Source organism: Asparagus officinalis, chromosome 5 (genome assembly GCF_001876935.1).
Source record: "Asparagus officinalis chromosome 5, Aspof.V1, whole genome shotgun sequence".
Taxonomy (NCBI): Eukaryota; Viridiplantae; Streptophyta; class Magnoliopsida; order Asparagales; family Asparagaceae; genus Asparagus; species Asparagus officinalis.
Genome location: NC_033798.1, coordinates 128,402,093 through 128,420,589, shown reverse-complemented (window position 1 = coordinate 128,420,589; position 18,497 = coordinate 128,402,093). Strand labels below are relative to the sequence as shown.

The 18,497-nt window shown below is 38.6% G+C and overlaps 1 protein-coding gene across 7 annotated transcripts; it reads right to left on the bottom strand.

Annotated features, from left to right (window-relative positions):
* LOC109841279 (AUGMIN subunit 8-like) lies at window positions 2,089–16,385 on the bottom strand. 7 transcript variants are annotated; one of them, XM_020410200.1, is made up of 8 exons: window positions 16,215–16,385; window positions 14,491–14,542; window positions 13,045–14,401; window positions 12,295–12,414; window positions 10,737–10,853; window positions 10,562–10,651; window positions 10,285–10,392; window positions 6,887–9,991 (listed from the first exon to the last, which is right to left on the bottom strand). In XM_020410200.1, exons 3-8 carry the CDS (start codon window positions 14,314–14,316, stop codon window positions 9,602–9,604), a joined length of 2,097 nt encoding a protein of 698 aa, XP_020265789.1. In that variant the 5' UTR covers window positions 14,317–14,401; window positions 14,491–14,542; window positions 16,215–16,385; the 3' UTR covers window positions 6,887–9,601. The 7 variants fall into 7 exon arrangements, with proteins under 7 accessions (XP_020265792.1, XP_020265789.1, XP_020265788.1 ...); XM_020410199.1 differs by having other exon boundaries at window positions 14,495–14,542; XM_020410201.1 differs by having other exon boundaries at window positions 14,511–14,542.

Here is an 18,497-nt window from a genome sequence, read left to right as displayed (position 1 = left end):
ACTAGTTATAAGTGTTGAAATTTCAGGATTTTTTGTAATTTTTTACTTTTGAGAGAGTTTTTGTAATTTTTATAACTTTGAGCTTTTTTTTTTACAAATTTTGAATTTTTTAAGTGCTTAATGATAATCCTTGGAATCCATCTATGTTGTTGATAAGTTTTGAAATCTTTGAATTTTAGGTGTTTTTTTATAATTTAAACTTTTGAGGTTATTTCTATAATTTTTAAAATGTTGAGAGTGTTAATTGCAAATTTTAAATTTTTAGATTTCATGTTTGTTTCTAAGTTTTAAAAAGTTAAGGTGTTTTGTGTAATTTTAAACTTTTAAGGCTATTATATGTAATTTTTGAAACTTTTGGGTCTTTTATTATACTTTATGTATTATAATATGTTATCCACGTATAATTTCTCTATCTCATTATTTCTAAATTGTTGAATTATAGGGAGTTAATATAATATATATTTAGTATTTGGATAGATTAAGATTTAAATGACATGGTTAAAATATTTTTTTTTTAAATTTGTTAAGCTATAAATTGTTTACGTGGAAGTAGATAAGATATGATTAAATTTAAAAAAGATTAAAATTTAAATAAAATATTTAAAATAATGGAGGATAATATTGACCATGACTTTTTTTTCCTAAACTCATATTTTTAAAAGAAGTACGTATATGATATGATAAGGATGCCCTCCTATCTCTACCGACTTCAAAAAATTAAGCGAGATCCAGCGCCACGAAGAACAATGCGGAAACCCTCGTCCCGCTTTCCATGGATCGTTTCCAAGAAGAAGAAAGTATCGCTACCGCCCCCAACAACAACGATGACCCCAACTCTCCCCGATGATGTAGTCGCCGAAATCCTCTCCTACCTCCCCCCAAAAACCACCTGCAAGTTCAAGCTCGTCAGCAAATCATGGCATCGACTCATCTCTCACCCCTCCTTGATCTCCTCCCTTAAGCAACGCCGACTGGCTGATCGCCCGCCCTCGGCTTCTTCTCCAGCAGCAGCACGTTCACGGCCCGCTTCCAGCCGTTGCCCACCGCCGCCGCCGCGAGAAACCGATCTCTCATCTCTTCATCAACCAACAGCTCCGAACATTCCAGGCTCCAACAATCCTTTCATCCAGCAACGGCCTCCTCTCATAGGCTCGAGCGCGAAGCTTATCGTGTGGGATCCTGTAACCAGGGACAGCGCAAGCATCGTACCGCTGTCCTGGTTGGAATGTGACTATGGACTCTCGGCAACCGACCCCACCTCTTTCGATATCGTGGGGGTTTCTCAGATTGGGGCCGTCCCTTGTTTTCATTCGGTCCCGATCTCGATTGTGTACTCGTCTAGGACTAAACGTTGGGCGTCCCTGTTCGCACCCAGGCACGTCGACGTGCGCAGGTATCTGAACCCTGTTGGGCCTGCTTCCGTGGGAAGATCATTGTACTGGCTGCAGCACGGATCCATCCTCGCTTTAAACATGAGGCGGAGGGTAACGCGATTGATCGCGTTGCCAAGGGAGGATATGGTTGTCGGGTACGGCAACGTATGGTTCGGCAGGGTTGGAGAAAATTTGTGCTTGGTGTATGTTTCGGATGAGAAGAACATGGAGGTGTGGCAACTTGAGAAGTACGGTAGGGTGAAGCGCTGGAAGAAGGTAATGGAGGCGAAAGGCGACAGGTGGGGGTTGCCGGAGTTCTTCGATGGGCGGAGGATCGCCTTCTCGAGCCCCATCGCAAAGGGGTGTGAGATGAAGGGGTGCAAGAAGATTGAATTCTACGACACTTGCTGTGAGGGGTGGCAAGGCTCCATAAACTACAGGTATACTGATTCCGCTGATACAAATCATTGCTCTGTTCCTTATTATTTGTAATGCATATGGGTACTTATGTTGGGAGATCCATTTGAAGTCATTAAGCTTTGATCACTTTATGGTGTTATATAGAATTGCTTGATATATAGGTAGAATCGTCGAATTATTACGTTTTACAGTGTCAATTTGTTATTTGTTGAGGTTTTCCCTCTCAAATTGTCATTCTTCTTAAACATGCTGCCTTTTGAGAATATGGCGGTTAAACGAATAATTGTTTGTGGGATTTTCAAATATCTTTCTATTGGCTTTAAATGAGAAGTCTTGTCCTCTGCTATACACAATTCAATTATACATGATGTATAAATGCTAAATATCTACGTTACTCTGAACTTTTCTCGACTCTATGCTTTTCTGTACTCTGCATTTCGTTCCGTGCGATTTTCTCTTAGAAAAGGGATAAATAGAAAATTACAGGGGAAATGAATACACCTCAACTCTCTGAAGATGAGCAAAAGCAAAAATCCCGCCCCAGTAAGAAGTAAGAAAATTTTACGTATGAGAAAGTGTATGAGAAAGTGTCGTAGTTATAATCCGAACCTCGTCAGTCCACCTGCACATCCTGCCTTAATTGAATCAGATGTGTTCTGAGGCTCAATTCTTGTACCTGATTCGAAGCAAAGGTATTAAGAAGTTTACGAATAACAATGACAGCAATCAATCAATGAAGCGGTGTATTCTGAATAACAATTAAACTTATTAGCCCCTTTTGCACATTTTGGACTCTGACCGTGATTGGTAGACGAAAATATAAAAACTGGTAATATCGGTAGGGAATAATTTGTACCTGACACAGACGTAGAAACGGGGAGGCCGATCGGATATCGTTCCGATGCCGACGAACCCTGACAATAGCAGGTAAGAAACAAGCTTGAATCCTCAAGCACTAATTTTCCAAACTTTGGAAAGAAACAATGGAGAAAAATTCCCTTGATTTGAATAGTTGAAAAGTTAATTCTCGATTTACAAAAATGAACTAATATTTATAACCAACTAACCCTATCCTAACCCTAATAAAAAAAAGTATGAATCTAAAAGGAAATAACCAAAAATATGAAACTCTCCTAATCTGTTTCCGAGTCGACACGAGGTGTGTCGAGTAGTGATGCCTTTCGTGTCGACTGGCATGTGTCGACTAACATCGCCCTTCGTGTCGACTGGTATGTGTCGACTAACACCGTCATTCGTGTCTACTGAGGTGTGGTGTCTCGTCCTGTCGTCTTGACTGTCGACTGGGGTGTGTTGTCTCGACTCGAGTTGAAATGTCGAGTCGTCGTCTGCTGATGTCGCCTCGGTTGAGTCGTCGTCCGCTGATGTCGTTTCGATTGAGTCGTCGTCTGCTGATGTCGTCTCGGCTGCTTTTCTTCTCGTCACGTACAATACCTGATCTCCTGTATCAGTCCCTCCTTCTTCGGAAGAACTCGTCTCTGAGTTCGCATCACTCGAATATAACTTGATTGAAGGATGATAATCAGAAATATCCGCCACGTTAAATGTCGCCGACATATCCATTCCTTCCGGAAGATCCACTAAATATGCATTATCATTGATCTTCTTAAGAATCTTGAACGGGTCATATCGTTTCGGCTTAAGCTTGATATAAGTTCCAACCAGCATCCATTCTTTCCGCAAGTAAACCATCACCATGTCTCCTTCACTGAACACCTTGAGTCGTCTCTTCTTGTCTGCTCGCACCTTGAACTTTGCATTAGCCTTCTCGAGATTTGTACGTACTTCCTCCCGTTGAAAGCATTCTCTGCCATTGAACTTGCTGACTCGCTGAACTTGCTACTTGTCGGCAACTTCAACAAATCTTGGAGATGTCTAGGTGTCTTCCTGTAAACAATGGAAAAAGGCGACATACTTGTGGAACTATGAACAGTCAAGTTGTAAGCGAATTCAACTTGACGTATAGCTTGATCCCACATCTTTGGCTTCTCTCCACATATGCATTGAATCAAGTTTCCCAAAGTTCGATTGACCACTTCTGTTTGTCCATCCTTTTGAGGATGGGTTGTACTAGAATACTTCAATAAAGTGTCAAATCATAGCCATAAAGTAGTCCAAAAAGTCGCCAAGAACCTAGTATCCCTATTCGAGACAATCGAACTAGCAACACCATGTAGTCGAACCACTTCTTGAAAGAACAGTCGTGCAACATGTGGTGCATCCGAAGTCTTGCGGCATGGAATGAAGTGAGCAATCTTAGAAAATCGATCCACTACCACAAAGATTGAATCCACGCCTCTTTGTGTTCGGGGAATTCCCAACACAAAGTCCATACTCAAATCTTCCCAGATATCCTTGGGCACAGGTAGGGGAGTATACAAACCAGTATTCTTTACCTGCCCCTTTGCAACTTGGCACACTTGATAACTCCTCACAAGTATCACCACATCCTTCCTCAAACTTTGCCAATAATATCTCTCTTCAAGACTCAAAACAGTCTTGTCTCTCCCAAAGTGTCTACCAAGCCCTCCACCATATAAGTCTCGAACTATCTTTTCCCTCAATGACGTCCTGGGAATTCAAAGCCAATTCCCTTTAAACAAAAAGTCGTCTATGATAACAAAGTCTCATGTGGGTTGTCTTGTCGAACACTTTGCCCAAATCTCTTGAAAGTCTTCATCATCAACATAAAGCTCTTTTAAACAGTCAAAAGTAACAACTTCACCTCGTAATACGTTCAACAAGGATACCCGCCGACTCAAAGCATAGGGTACCTTATTGTCGACTCCTGATTTATGTCGCAAAGTAAAATTAAACTGCTCAAAATACGAAGCCCAACGCCCATGCATTTTGTTGATATGCTTTTGATTCTTGAAGTGTTGAAGAGACTGATGATCGGAGTAAATCATGAAGTCGTTAGCAATGAGATAACTTTCCCATGTTTTTAAAGAACGATAAACAACATATAATTCCTGCTCATAAGTACTCTACTTCTGTCGAGCTTCATTCAACTTCCCACTCAATAAAGCAATGGGGTGCTCTCTTGAGAGAGGACTGCTCCAATACTTACACCACACGCGTCGCACTCAAGCTCAAAGAGCTTGTCGAAATCTGGAAACGCTAATATAGGTGCAGTAGTAATCTTCTCCTTGATAAGAGCAAAAGCTGTATTTGCTTCATCGGTCCATTCGAAAACACCCTTTTTCTTCAAGCAATCCGTCATGGGAGCAACTATAGAACTAAAATTACAAATGAAACGCCGATAAAAAGATGCTAGCCCATGAAAGCTTCTTACTTCTGTAACGCTTGTTGGAGTCGGCCAATCCTTGATTGCCTTAACTTTATCCTCGTCGACTTGGATTCCTCGTGAGCTTACCACGAATCTCAAGAACACAGGTTGAGTCGTCAAGAACACACACTTCTTAAGGTTGATGTAAAGTTTATTCTCCTTTAGAGGGGGTTATTGGTTGGGACAAATTGGGGCCAAGGGGAAAAAGTGTTCCAATGGAACAATTTTACCCCTTTGGAATATTTTGAGTGGGGTAAAGTAGGATAAAGTGGGATAATGGAATAATTTCAGAATTTGATTTGACAATTCATGTGGGATAATTGATGATGTGGCACCTTATTAAAATATAATTTTATCTATTAATTACTTCTAAATTAACTTATCCAATTGGTTTAGTATATTATTTAATATATTATTATAATATAAATATTATTTTACTTTATATTAAAATATAATATATTATACTATACTTACAAATTACTATTATTAATTATTATATTGTATTGTATTATATTATATTAGCATGCTATACTATATATAATAATTAATATAATATAATATCAATATATTTAATATAATATTTTAATAATATAATTATAATATAGTATCATAGGATATAATGTACTTTTATAAAATATTATAATAATTTACTTTATTCAATGTAATATTTTTTAAAATTTATCATTAAAATTAAAATTATATACATCTATATATTATATATATTATTATATATATATATATATATATATATATTAACATGATAATTACAATAATATATATTAATAGGTACTACGTGTTTACTAGTAAATATATTATACTATTTTCAAATATAGATTGATATTATAGTTATATCATAATATTTCACTAATATTTAGTAATTATTATATATATTATAGGATTGAGTATTGTCTTATATAATAAGTATACTATAATAATATCTTTATTAAATGTATTATACAAAGGGTTCACGTCGATAATAAATATTATATAATAATATATGTTATTGAAAATATTATATAATATTGTAATAAATACGTATACTATATTACTAATTAATATTGATATAATAATATATTACATAATAGTATTAATATATGTTATATTAAATATATATATATGTATTAAAATATTAAGTTTATATGTTATTATATAATAATTTTAATATATGTTATTAAAATATTATATGATATTATAATAAATACGTTATACTATAATTACTAATTAATATTATATAATAATATATTAAATAATATTATTAATATATGTTATTAAAATATTATATAATATTACAATAAATACGTTATACTATAATTACTATTATATAATATTATTAATATATGTTATTAAATTATGTTATTAAAATATTAATATATGTTATATTTTATATATCATATCATATATTTATAATATAATTAGCATGTATTAGTTAAGTAATACAAAAATATTTTAAAATTATCCCAATTATCTTTAAAGTGAAACAACATTGTTCTAATATGGAGGATGGAGTAAATTTGGGTAATTATGAAGAAGGGGTGGAGGGGATCTTTATATAGTTGGTGTAATTTAGGGGAAAGTGAAGTATTTGTCCCCTAATTATCCCAACAAACCAATAACACAATAAAGTTGACTCCAATTCCAATTACCCCAATGAATAACACCAAAAAGTAATGTTCCAAAAATTATCTCATTATCCCCCAAATTACACCAATGAATAACCCCCCCCCCCGCAACATATGCTCCTGTTCATCTCGGCTATAGATGAGAATGTCATCAAAGTAGACGACTACAAATCTTCCCAAGAAAGGCTTCATAATTTGGTTCATCAAACACATAAATGTGCTTGGAGCGTTCGACAATCCAAAAGGCATCACCAACCATTCCCAGAGGCCCTCACTACTTTTGAATGCAGTCTTCCACTCGTTGCCAGGTCGGATTCGGATTTGATGATAACCACTCCTCAAGTCGACCTTTGAAAAGACGCTCGCGCCTCCTAATTGATCCAACATGTCGTCTAGCCGAGGGATTAGAACCTGTAGCGAATTATAATCTTGTTAATGGCTCGACTGTCCACACACATCCTCCAACTCCCATCTTTCTTTGGTGTCAACAGGCCCGGAACTGAGCATGGACTCATACTCTCTTGGATGACCTTTCTTAATAAGGTCCTCAATGGTGTCATGTAAAATCTTCTTCTCCTGCGGGGTCATACGATAATGAGGGAGATTAGAAAACACTGAACCCTTAATAAAATCAATGTGGTGTTGTATACCCCTCATGGGAGGAAGACCCGCTGACAGCTCTTCAGGAATCAACACTTCGAACTCCTTAAGTAGTGACTTTATCTTCTTTGGAACCTCCATGGGCATCTTCAATTCCTCCTTCACCACTAAGGTAAACCTCCGCTTCAACTCTTTTGACTCGGCCAGAAACTCTCACTTGTTGCAAAGAGAAATACGTTTGGATTTTTGATCCTTTGGGTTCTTTGGGGAGGGTGGAATTGGTGGTAAAATGATCTTCTTGTTCATCCATACGAAAGAGTATTTGTTCTTCTTGCCGTCATGCTTAGCATCGACATCATACTGCCACGGCCACCCCAACAAGACATGGCACGCGTCCATATCCATATCATCACAAGTAACAAAATCACTATAAGTCTTGCCTAGTGATAGTGACACGCGGCATACTTCGGTCACCTTCACGGAGGGACCCTTCTTGATCCATCTGGTGGTATAAGGCACATGCTTTGCTTCAGTCGGCAATTTCAAGTAGTCCACCAAGGCCTTTGACACTATATTTTTCACAGCTTTCATTGTCAATGATAAGGGTGCACACCTTGTTTTTGATCGAACACCTAGAAAAAAAATTGGTGTCGTTGTGATGAATCTGGTGTTTTTTGAGTGCATAGGAGTCGCTGAACAACATACGACACGTTGTCGCCCTCAATCTCGGCAATCTCTTCCTCATACTCTTCGTCAGATGCTGCGTGTCCGTCCTCCACCTCTTCATAATTCGCTAGATTGACCTTCCGTCGCTGTGGGCACTCATTGGACTTATCCTGGTTGGAGACATCGGAAACACTTCCCTACAGTCAGCTTGCCATACATACTTGCTTGAGTCGTCCGGGCCTGTGGTTTAGTTGTCGACCGCTCGGCCGATCGTGGAGGAACAGACAGATCAATCATCCTTTGCCTGGCCGACTCTCCTCTCGCCTTCTCAACCGAACCTCCTTGTTCGGTTCGTCTGAAAGGTAGCGCTTTGAAGGACAATCTTTCCACCTTGAGAGTCATGTTATGGGCTTCGTCCACAGAGTACACGTTGTTGATGGCCACCTTCTCTTAAATGGAATACTTCAAACTTCCGATATATTTGGCCGCGAGTTGCTCTTCGCTCATAGACAAATCGCAACGTTCTAAGATGGAAGAACTCTTCAGTATAAGCACTTACTGATCTGATTCCTTGACGGCATTGCTCGAACTGGTTGTAAAGAATTTGTTGGTAGTTGGATGGTAGGAACCTAGCTTGTAGTAACTGATTCATGCATCACCAAACCCGAACTGGTTGCTTGCCTTTTCGTCGCCTAGTGTTTTGAGTCTAATCCCACCAGGCCGCGGCTCCTCCTTTGAGACGATATGCCACAAATTTTACTTGGTTTGCTTCGGGAATATTAGCCATCTCAAAAAACTTCTCCACTTCGTAGAGCCAATCCAGGAAAGCCTCTATGTCCAGCCTTCATTCGGTACTCTTGGTCGTGGTGATGTCCGTACTGTCGGTAATAGTTGTGATGAGGGTTGAAGCCTCTGCCCCGACCTCTGTCATAAGGTCGCCCTCCTTCTTCTTCGCTCGAGACGTTGTCGTACCATGGTTCCTCAAATTGGGTACCATAGTCCGCTCCTTCATCACTGGATTCATTATGTGAGAGGGGTTGGTTGGGATGTCGTCTATGATGTGGAGGGGGTTGATATGGAGATGGTTGGTTTGGACGTGGTTGATTTGGAGGGGGATAAATTGGAGGGGTTTGAAAAAAGTATAGGGGTGGATGTCGGGGTAGCCTAACTCTGGGTCCGCTTAGGTAAAAACAGTCGGCGACGTTATTCCCATTGTTGAGGTGAATGGTAAGTCCTTCAATGGCTTGTTGAAGGTTCTGAAGAGACGCCTCCAACGTGCCAAATCTTCCATCTATAGAATCTATCCTCGAGGAAAGATCCTGTAGAGAAAGCTCCTTCTCGCCGTCACCTGACATTGTCGAGGATGTTGAAGTCGAAGCTTTGATACCACTTGACGCAGACGTAGAAATGGGGAGGCCAATCGGATATCGTTCTGATACCGACGAGCCCTAACAATAGCATGTAAGAAACAAGCTTGAATCCTCAAGCCCTAATTTTCCAAACTTTAGAAAGAAACAATGGAAAAAAATTCTCTTGATTTGAATAATTGAAAAGTTAATCCTCGATTTACCAAAGGAACTAATATTTATAGCCAACTAACCCTATCCTAATCTTAATCAAAAAGAAAGTCCGAATTTAAAAGGAAATAACCAAAAATATGAAACTCTCCTAATCTGTTTTCGAGTCGACACGAGGCGTGTCGAGTAGTGACGCCTTTCGTGTCGACTGGCATGTGTCGACAAACATGTGTCGACTAACATGGGTCGACTAACATCGCCCTTCGTGTCGACTGGTATGTGTCGACTAACACCGCCCTTCGTGTCGACTGGGGTGTGTCGTCTCGTCCTGTCGTCTCGACTGTCGACTGGGGTGTGTCGTCTCGTCTTGTCATCTTGACTTGAGTTGAAATGTCGAGTCGTCGTCTGCTGATGTCGTCTCGGTCGAGTCGTCGTCTGCTGATGTCCTCTCGGCTGCTTTTCTTCTCGTCTCGTCCAATACTTGATCTCCTGTATCAGTACCCCAATTACTAAAGTTACTAGTAATTTTTCTCAATGTAACCTTCAAAAATCTGATACTCCCATATGATTCATTTATGTTGTATTTGATCACAAAGAAAATGGTCAGGAATTATTAAAAAATGTTTCTTTTTATTTCTTGCTACCTTCAACATAAAATAGGCTCAATCTTTTACCTGCACTGGTCTATTTTAGCTTTCTTTCAGTAACCGAACAAGGTAAATATGTTCTATGGACTCAAGCTTAGAATTACATATATAGAGTTGAATAACACACAATTTTACCTGCATTGCTGCTGTTGAAGCTAGTAACTCTCTACATTCATCAAACATGATGCTTGCTGTTACCGCAACTTCATAAAGTTCAAAAACCAGAAAGCTTGTACCCTCCACCTGACAAACATAAAATACTTGGGAGTCATTAGTCAGCGTTCGAAGATAGTTTGCTGCTGGTGAACTTGCATTACAATTGAAGTCATTCAACATCAGTTTATAAGAAGAGATACTTTTCATAAAAGTCTAAATTATACCAAGCTTCAAACCTAGACATATTTAAACTTACCCTAGACAGCAAATAACAGATGGATGAACCCATTGCTTGCATAACATCAACTGCTGAACTAATGGCATTCTTTATAGAGCGCACATCCACCTGCGAAACAAGGAACACAGATACGGAGACAAATTTTAGCCTCTAAAATTGCTTTTAAATTAAGATGTTTACTGTTTTATCATACCCTCACCCTTCCTGTCACTGGTAGACGCAACGTCCTTGCTTTGAGTGCTTGAATCGTCCCTGACAAAGAATGAGAATGTTCCTTTTCTAATGCGCTCCAATCTTCGAGGTAGGCTATCTGAACCATAGACCAGTTAGACAAATTTGGATTCATTGCCCGATTTGTCACTCATATTATCATACACTAAGTCTAATACATGTGTAAAAAGAGAAACAGACCAACTCTTGCAAGAAAAAGGGTTTACATTTGCGGACCAAGCTGACCAGCCCCTTTTTCCCATATACTCCACTTCCTTTGGGTTGGGATACTCTAAAATTTGTGTCAAGTGTATTAGCAATCTAATTTATGCTTAACGATAACAATTTACAACTTATTTTCTCCTTAAAAACATTAGTTCTTGTCCTTAGTTTTACGTATTTCTCATCAAACTAAGTTAGCAGACTCCCTGAAATATCTTTAGCGCAAAGTATTCAGCACTTGTACTTCACTAACAGTTTTTATAGCTAATTTTCTAAAAGATAAGAAATTTTTCTAGATAATGTGTATACCATCTTAGAAGAAAGGAGGGAATAAGATATTTATTTTAGTTTAGTTTTTGTTGGGCGTAGAGTCACGCCCTCACGCCGCGGAAGCGATATCACCCGAGAGAAAGCCCTGACTTTTGTTTTCATAAAAGCTCAAGTCAACCTCTATATTCTCGTTTCACAAAGGAAACAAGAACAGAAGTGAAATATCTCAACAAAGTGAGATATACACTCTTCATCTTAGCAGTTCTAAGACCGAATGTCGAGGGAACCTACAAGCAATAGTCAACTCTTGTTCCAGCTCAACCTCTCATCAGTTCTAGGACTGACTTGTCGAGGGAACCTACAAGCAAAACCAGTTCACAGTTAAGATACAAGATTTACGTGGTTCGGCAAACTTGCCTACGTCCATATGAGGGGGTTTTCACTATGAGGAGAATATCAAATTTGTACAACTCATAAGCTCTCTCTTTTCTTTTACTTCTTACTCACTCTCTTTTCCTCCACACCACAAATCTTTCTTCCTCCTCCACTCTATTTATAGGGAGGAATGAGAGACAACATCCCCCGAGACATGCTCCATGTTTTGGGGAATGTCCCCCTTGAAACATGGAGACATGCTCCACGTTTTGGGGAGGGGGGGTTCACAGTTTTCATTCCTGCACTTCCAAATACATATAAATAAGCATCATCTAGCACAAATATACCTACATATATATGATCTTTCTTGTCATTTCTTGATAAAATAAATTTTCTAGAACCCACATTTCAAGGTCGAGAAGAAGCAAACTGTAAACATCGATAGCTGCTTTTGCCCATTTTTCATATAAATGGAATAGGATACATTGGGCAATTAGATTTTATATGTCTCCAAACCTAAGCACCGTACACACACAGTAACTTAGAAAAGTATGTCCCGCTATTTACTTGACTTCAAGATAACAAAAGGGTTGTCTTTAACTCTACAAGTTGGGGTCAGGAGCTCATGAGTCAATCTTATTGATGAAATAGCAGATATGTTTCAGAGATCTTACTTGTTCTTTTAGTATTAGCTTCAAGTTCATCTCTTGCCTCAGATTTTGCACATAAATCCTTTTCAAAGTGATTGAATCGCGCAATTCTGAAGTAATATTCCACACATTGCAAAGCATATCCTGTTTGACACAATCACGAATCAGTTGACTGTTTTATAAAACCAGTTGCTAGAACACTGCCACAAATAAAAGGTGCCAATGCAAGATGTAAATTGTGCTCGATCCTTCAAGGCATGCATTTAGATTGACAGGAAAAGTGATGATAACACGTTGTGCAAAAATACTAATCACGAAATAGTATGAAGTGGTAATAACAATTGAAATTGATTATATCAGATCAGTAAATTAGAGCATATGTTGCTTTCTATAGAACATCCAGACAAATTTTAGGACTTGATATATGATGGAAAGATACAGCAGGATTAATAAAGAGTTAAAGAGGGCCAAACAAGTGAACCACGAAAATAAATATGCCCCATAGATAATACTCATCTGCGTACATGACTTAGGGCATTTAACAAGACAAAAACAGTGTCTCTGTAAGCAAGGTGTCAAATGCTAATCAAATTAAGATTTTACATGCTTCTTGGACGTTACAAGAAAAGCCGCAACAGAACCTGAGGAGGTTTTTAGCACTATTTAAGTCATAATTATCTCTTCCCTACTATATCCAATGAAAGACGAAGACAGAATAGAAATTATGAGAGATGAAATAATATGAATCCAAAAATCTAAGTATTTTCTTCAAACCTCTGCTATTAAATTTTGGGTCAAAACTGTCGCATCAGCTCTGGCATTGACAAAGCGCCACTGAAGGTCCCTATTGTAAAGCAGGCGCAACTGATGGAAATCATTCATGTGACTTGGGCTTCTTTTTCCCTTTTGCATGTCTGAAGTATAATTGCCAATAGAGGAAAAGGCACCGACTAGTGTTGATGTGCTACTAGATGAAGAACATGGAGTTGATGGTCTTGCCCTTGATGGACTCAACATGCCTCTAGAGATAGAACACAATGATGCTGAAGCCATATTTGGTGACGAGGGGCGAGCCAAAACTGGAAGGGGTGAAGGACTTCTACTTGGCCTCATGCTTGAAGGAGCTCTTTCCAATGGAACTGAACTTACATTTCTAGACGAATTTACTAGATGTGCAGCCTTCTCACTTCGTCTGGAAGAAATTGGCCGCATTGCCTCATTTGTTGTATTTTTGAGACCTCTGCTTATAACATCAGTTGCGGACATTCCCCTTATAGGTGAAAATCCTCGCAGTGAAACTGATAAAGAAGCAGATCTGCTAGCCTTGTCACTTAGATCCATGCTTTTTGTTGGCAATGCATTGGAAGATACTTTTCCTCCAAGCATCCCAGGCCACCTAAGTGAATTATCTACAGGCCTGGAATTCTCTGACCTCTTCCTCTCAGACCCTACATTTGGAGAAGACTTCATCGTGCGATCTGGAGATGCATTCCTAACCAGTTTCTCACTCTTACTACTAAGAGCAGAAGAATGCTCGGATTGGAAAGAAGATGATAAGCTGCGCATAGAAGGCCACAACCCATCTGGAGTTCGGCTAACAAGTGACCTTCGAGAAGAGCTCAGCCTCTCGACCATCGAGTCACAGGCTGGAGTTGCAGACCTTGGTGATGGTGATGAAGGTCTGGAAGACTTTGAGAAAGGAGTTGAAGGTGAAGAAGGCTGTGATGGTGGGGATGAAGGTGCTGAGCGCCGAGATGAAGGAGATGAGGGGGTTGAAGGCCTTCTCCTTTCAGCTGATTGTGCTCGTTGAGGCACAGATATTCTTGAAAGTGAGAATGTCTGACTAGCTTTTGGGGATGAGGATTGTGGAGTCGAGGTGACCCCAGATTTTTTCCTTGAGCTAATTTCTCTAGTCCGTGGCTTTCCGTTGACCGGCACTGCATTGCTCTTATCTGAATTAACCAATACTGGCCTAGGTTTCAATTCCGCTGCAAATGGCTTCTTCTGTGCCGAAGCCTCTACAGACTCATCTCTGTATACATCCATTTAACAACTTCTGAATCAAACCACATTGACGTGTTCTTCATATAAGTATAAACCTACTCCCACCAGTCGCATCAGAAACTATAACCTGACAACGATAAAAGTTAGAAATGTAAGCAGGATGATAGATGTAACTCATGACATAGGTTCTTCCAACGAGAAAAGCGATGTAGATACAAACTCATATAGGTATAAACCTACTCGCGCCAACGGCATCAGACCCTGAAACCTGACATATGGATGATAAAAGTTGGGGAAAATTACAAATTAAGCAAAATGATATATCATATATGTAACTAATGAACTAGGTTCTTTTAACAGACACCCAATGTTGATAAAATAAAGATTCACGCAAGGAAGCAGGATGAAAATTTTAAGTGATAAATCTCTACGTAGAAAATGGGTTTTCTAAGTTCACCGCATTCAAGTCTAAGCAAATATGGACTTGCATAACAGTACGAGTAAGCAAAATGAAGCAGGTTCATGAATTAAGAAAACCAGTAGCACAAACATACAGAGGAATGTATACAGTGAGATTCGCCTGATCCAGGAGGGAGAACGTGGGCAATGCTAGGGGAAATGGGTTTTCTAAATTAATCACCATATAATCGTATCTCAATCAATACACCCATAAACGAGCGAATGAGGCCAATATATAGGAGGTCAACCATGTCAACCAATGCAAGGCTAGTACAGCCAATGGGAGCAGTATAATCAAAGGATGCGTCAAACTAAGTAAGATAAGAGTTTTTTATAATCTTAACAACAGAAATAAATAAATAAATAAATTAAATGTGAGTCAGTAACTTAGTTTAATTTCTTGTCTGTCTTCTGTCCTTCTGCTGAAGTGATCAAGGATCAAAAGGAAATGGATTAAATGGAAGTAGGGGTGGTAAATGATTGAAAGGAATCGATTACTAAGTTGTTCATATTTGTACTTGTCTAAAATTATCGGATTCAAACCTAAATTCGCATATGCATATTCGGAGTTTTTCAAATTCAAACTGTAATACTTGGTATTTGAAAAATATTCATGAATATTCATCGAATATCAAAGTATATTCATTCCGCTAAAGAATTTGATTTTTAAATAGTACTTAAATTTATAAATGAAAATTTTTCTTTATGATATATGTATATACATATATTTTATTCAAAATTTCGTTAGAAAACTGATTTAAGATTATTTAAGTTTCAAAATTAGTATATAAAATTTAAGTAGAAATGGCAAATGGGTTGGAAACACAGCATCATGTATGTAATAATACAAATTATAAGCGATCAAAATTTAAACAAGTATTTAATAAGTAAACAAAATGAATATACATCTAGTTAAATTCTAATCGTTAATAAACTCGAATACTAAAAATTATTTGTTTAATGTTAAATGAACTACCGAATCGAATATAAGCGAGCTATTTGTTAACTATTTTGGTTCGTTTCCGCCCCTAAATGGAAGGATTAAAAGAGTGGTGTACTATTTCTTCTTTTCTCTTTAATAAAGGGTAAAATGGAAGCAACTGATAGTAACATTGCAAAATGATCAATTTGCATGGGATCCTGGGAAGAGCAATGCTGATCCGCGTCAATAGAAAATCCCTTCATTTTCCATGAAATCCTTAAACAATTAGAACAGGATTTAAAATCAACATCTTTAAAAAAAACGACTTCTTTTATTACAATTCAGGGTTTTTTTTCTGGATGTTTTCCTTTTCATGTTCCAACGATAAGCTACGGTTCCACAAGTTCAATTACAAATTTCCTGGTGAATTTCTTTGTCAATTGATGCACCGACTTAATAAAATAAAATAAAAACCCTAGAAAGAACCAAACTCCATTAAAAAATCGATCAAATCGCATTAAACAAAACGATGAATCGAGCATCCAAGGGAGCAGCTCACCTCAAGATCAGCGACACGACTCGTCGAAATTTAACAAGAGTATCGATCTAGATCCTCGGATCGAGCTCGATTTCGACGAAATTTGACAAGAAATCCAAGAGATAAAAATCAATAAGAAAATGCTCCGGTTTTTTAATTACTTTTTCTTGCTCCGGCTTTGTCGTTTCGTTTTTCGAGGCGTGTCAGAAAAAAACGGGTTTCCGTTGGAGGGGAGCAGTCCTTTATTATTATTTTAACTTTAATGTATTTAATTTGATTATTAACTTTGTCATTAAAAGATGATCAATTAATTAACTTTGTTATTAAAAGATTGATTATCTTTTCTCTTTCGAACCGGCAGTTTTTTTTTCCGGATACGGTTACCTCCCGATGACGTGTTAGAATCGTGGTGCTGACTCGGATGTCCAGTGGAGGGTCGGGTGGGTTTGGGTACGGCCCGTTCTACGCCTGATTATAGCCACGCATAGGACGAGCTTTACCCATCTTTCGTTATATTTCTACCGCAACTGAATATAAAGGAAAATGACTTATGGACCCAAAATATGAGACCAATGGAGGGGACAGGTGAATTTGAGAGAATGAATGAGATAATGGAATACTCATTATTTATTATTTAGAGGTATTCTACTCACTGTTTAATTTCTTAATTCAGTTTAATTCAACTAAATTTCAAGATGATTCGACGAGTATAATAATTATGTTGGGAAACTGTCAGGCAAATTTCTTTTTTAATTTTAATAAATTGATGAACAATGAACTAAACACTTTTTAGAATTTTACTAAATTTGTCGCTTATATATCCAAGAGATTCTAGCTGAGTTGTTAAGCTGTATATGAGTCACAAAAATCTAATTTTCTAGAATACCCGAAGCCGTACATTGGGGCCGTCTCTTAGCCACACTCTGAGGTTTTGATACCCATTGTCTGAAGAATCGTGTAAAAGTTCTCTCGTCAAGCCCGGATTTTTTTATTTTGGTGGTAGGGGGTGGGGGGGTTGCTGATATGGCACGTACCATTATTATAACTGGCTCTGAGTTATCAAAAACCATCATGTTGGGTTGTATAAAAAGTTTGATATAAAGTTTGTGGCCAGATCAAGTAGATGTGCAGCATCATCAGTCAGGAGTTCGTACGCCACAAGCCCCATCCAGCAACCCCAGACCAGAAAATCTTGAAAACAGGGGTTTTGCTGGCCCCAGCAAATGCCCGGTTGAGGAGGAAAATCTTTTCTTGTTGAGACATCATTTTATGTCGACAGGTCACAAACAAGACATGGAAAAAGAAAACTTTAGCATGGTCCTCAGAGCTCACATGAGAATGATAGCTCAGGCCCTTAAGGGGCTGTTTGGATCGGGTATTTTAAGGGGCTGTTTGTATAGGTTTTTTTGGGTGGTAAAAGAGGAGAAAGCTGCCAAAAATGTCAGCTTTTTGACAGTTTTCCCCCAAAATCACCTTTTTAAGGGGTGATTTTGGTGGAAAGCTGCCAAAAAGCTGATATTTTTGACAGCTTTCCCCACTTTTACCACCAAAAAAAAGGAACCAAACAGCCCCTAAAGGGGAAAGGAGGGGGAAAGCTGCCAATTTGTCAGCTTTTTGACAGCTTTCCCATATTTTTAAGGGGCTCTTATATAGAGGCGATTTTGGGGGAAAGTTGTCAAAAAGCTGACAAGTTGACAGCTTTCCCCCCTCCTTTCCCCTTGAAAACACCCGATCCAATCGGGCCCTAAATACTTTCTGCGTACCGTAACAATCCCTGAGATGCGAGACAAAACAACGCTTGGGACCAATTTGGACAAAACAACGTTTGCTCCTCTTGAAATCATCAGGGCTCCCATCCACATCAACGCTTGCTTGGGACCAATTTGGACCACCACGTGCTTTTCTCGTGAGGGCCTCCATCACTTGATGGATGAGTTGAACTAGAAATTACGATGGGTGCCGACGCTTTGAGGAGGAAAGGAGGGAAACTGGATTTAGCAGCAGCTGTGAATGAATCGTTCATCAATCAAGGAACTTGTTTTCGCGTACCAGACCGCACTTAGTAGTCGTGTACAGGGCACTCTCGGGTGCGGTTTTTGCTCTAAGGAGCCCCTATGGGCTGTGGTTGCAGATTTGCAGTTCATAACCGAGCATCGTGCAAGGGAATAACTGCAGCATTTTATGAACTAGTAACTTCCCCAGAGAAAATTCGAGTACGCGACTCTAGTAAACTCCAGGAAAGTAGATGTTACAAATACTACTTATGGTACCAACACAGAGAAGATGAAAAACTTTTAAGAGACG

Coding starts and splice junctions, on each gene's coding strand:
- LOC109841279 (XM_020410200.1), bottom strand. CDS start 14,316: ATGGATGTATACAGAGATGAGTCTGTAGAGGCTTCGGCACAGAAGAAG. Junction 12,415..13,044: donor CCCAAAATTTAATAGCAGAG/GTTTGAAGAAAA, acceptor TGTGTCAAACAG/GATATGCTTTGCAATGTGTG. Junction 10,854..12,294: donor AGCTAATACTAAAAGAACAA/GTAAGATCTCTG, acceptor TCTATGGTTCAG/ATAGCCTACCTCGAAGATTG.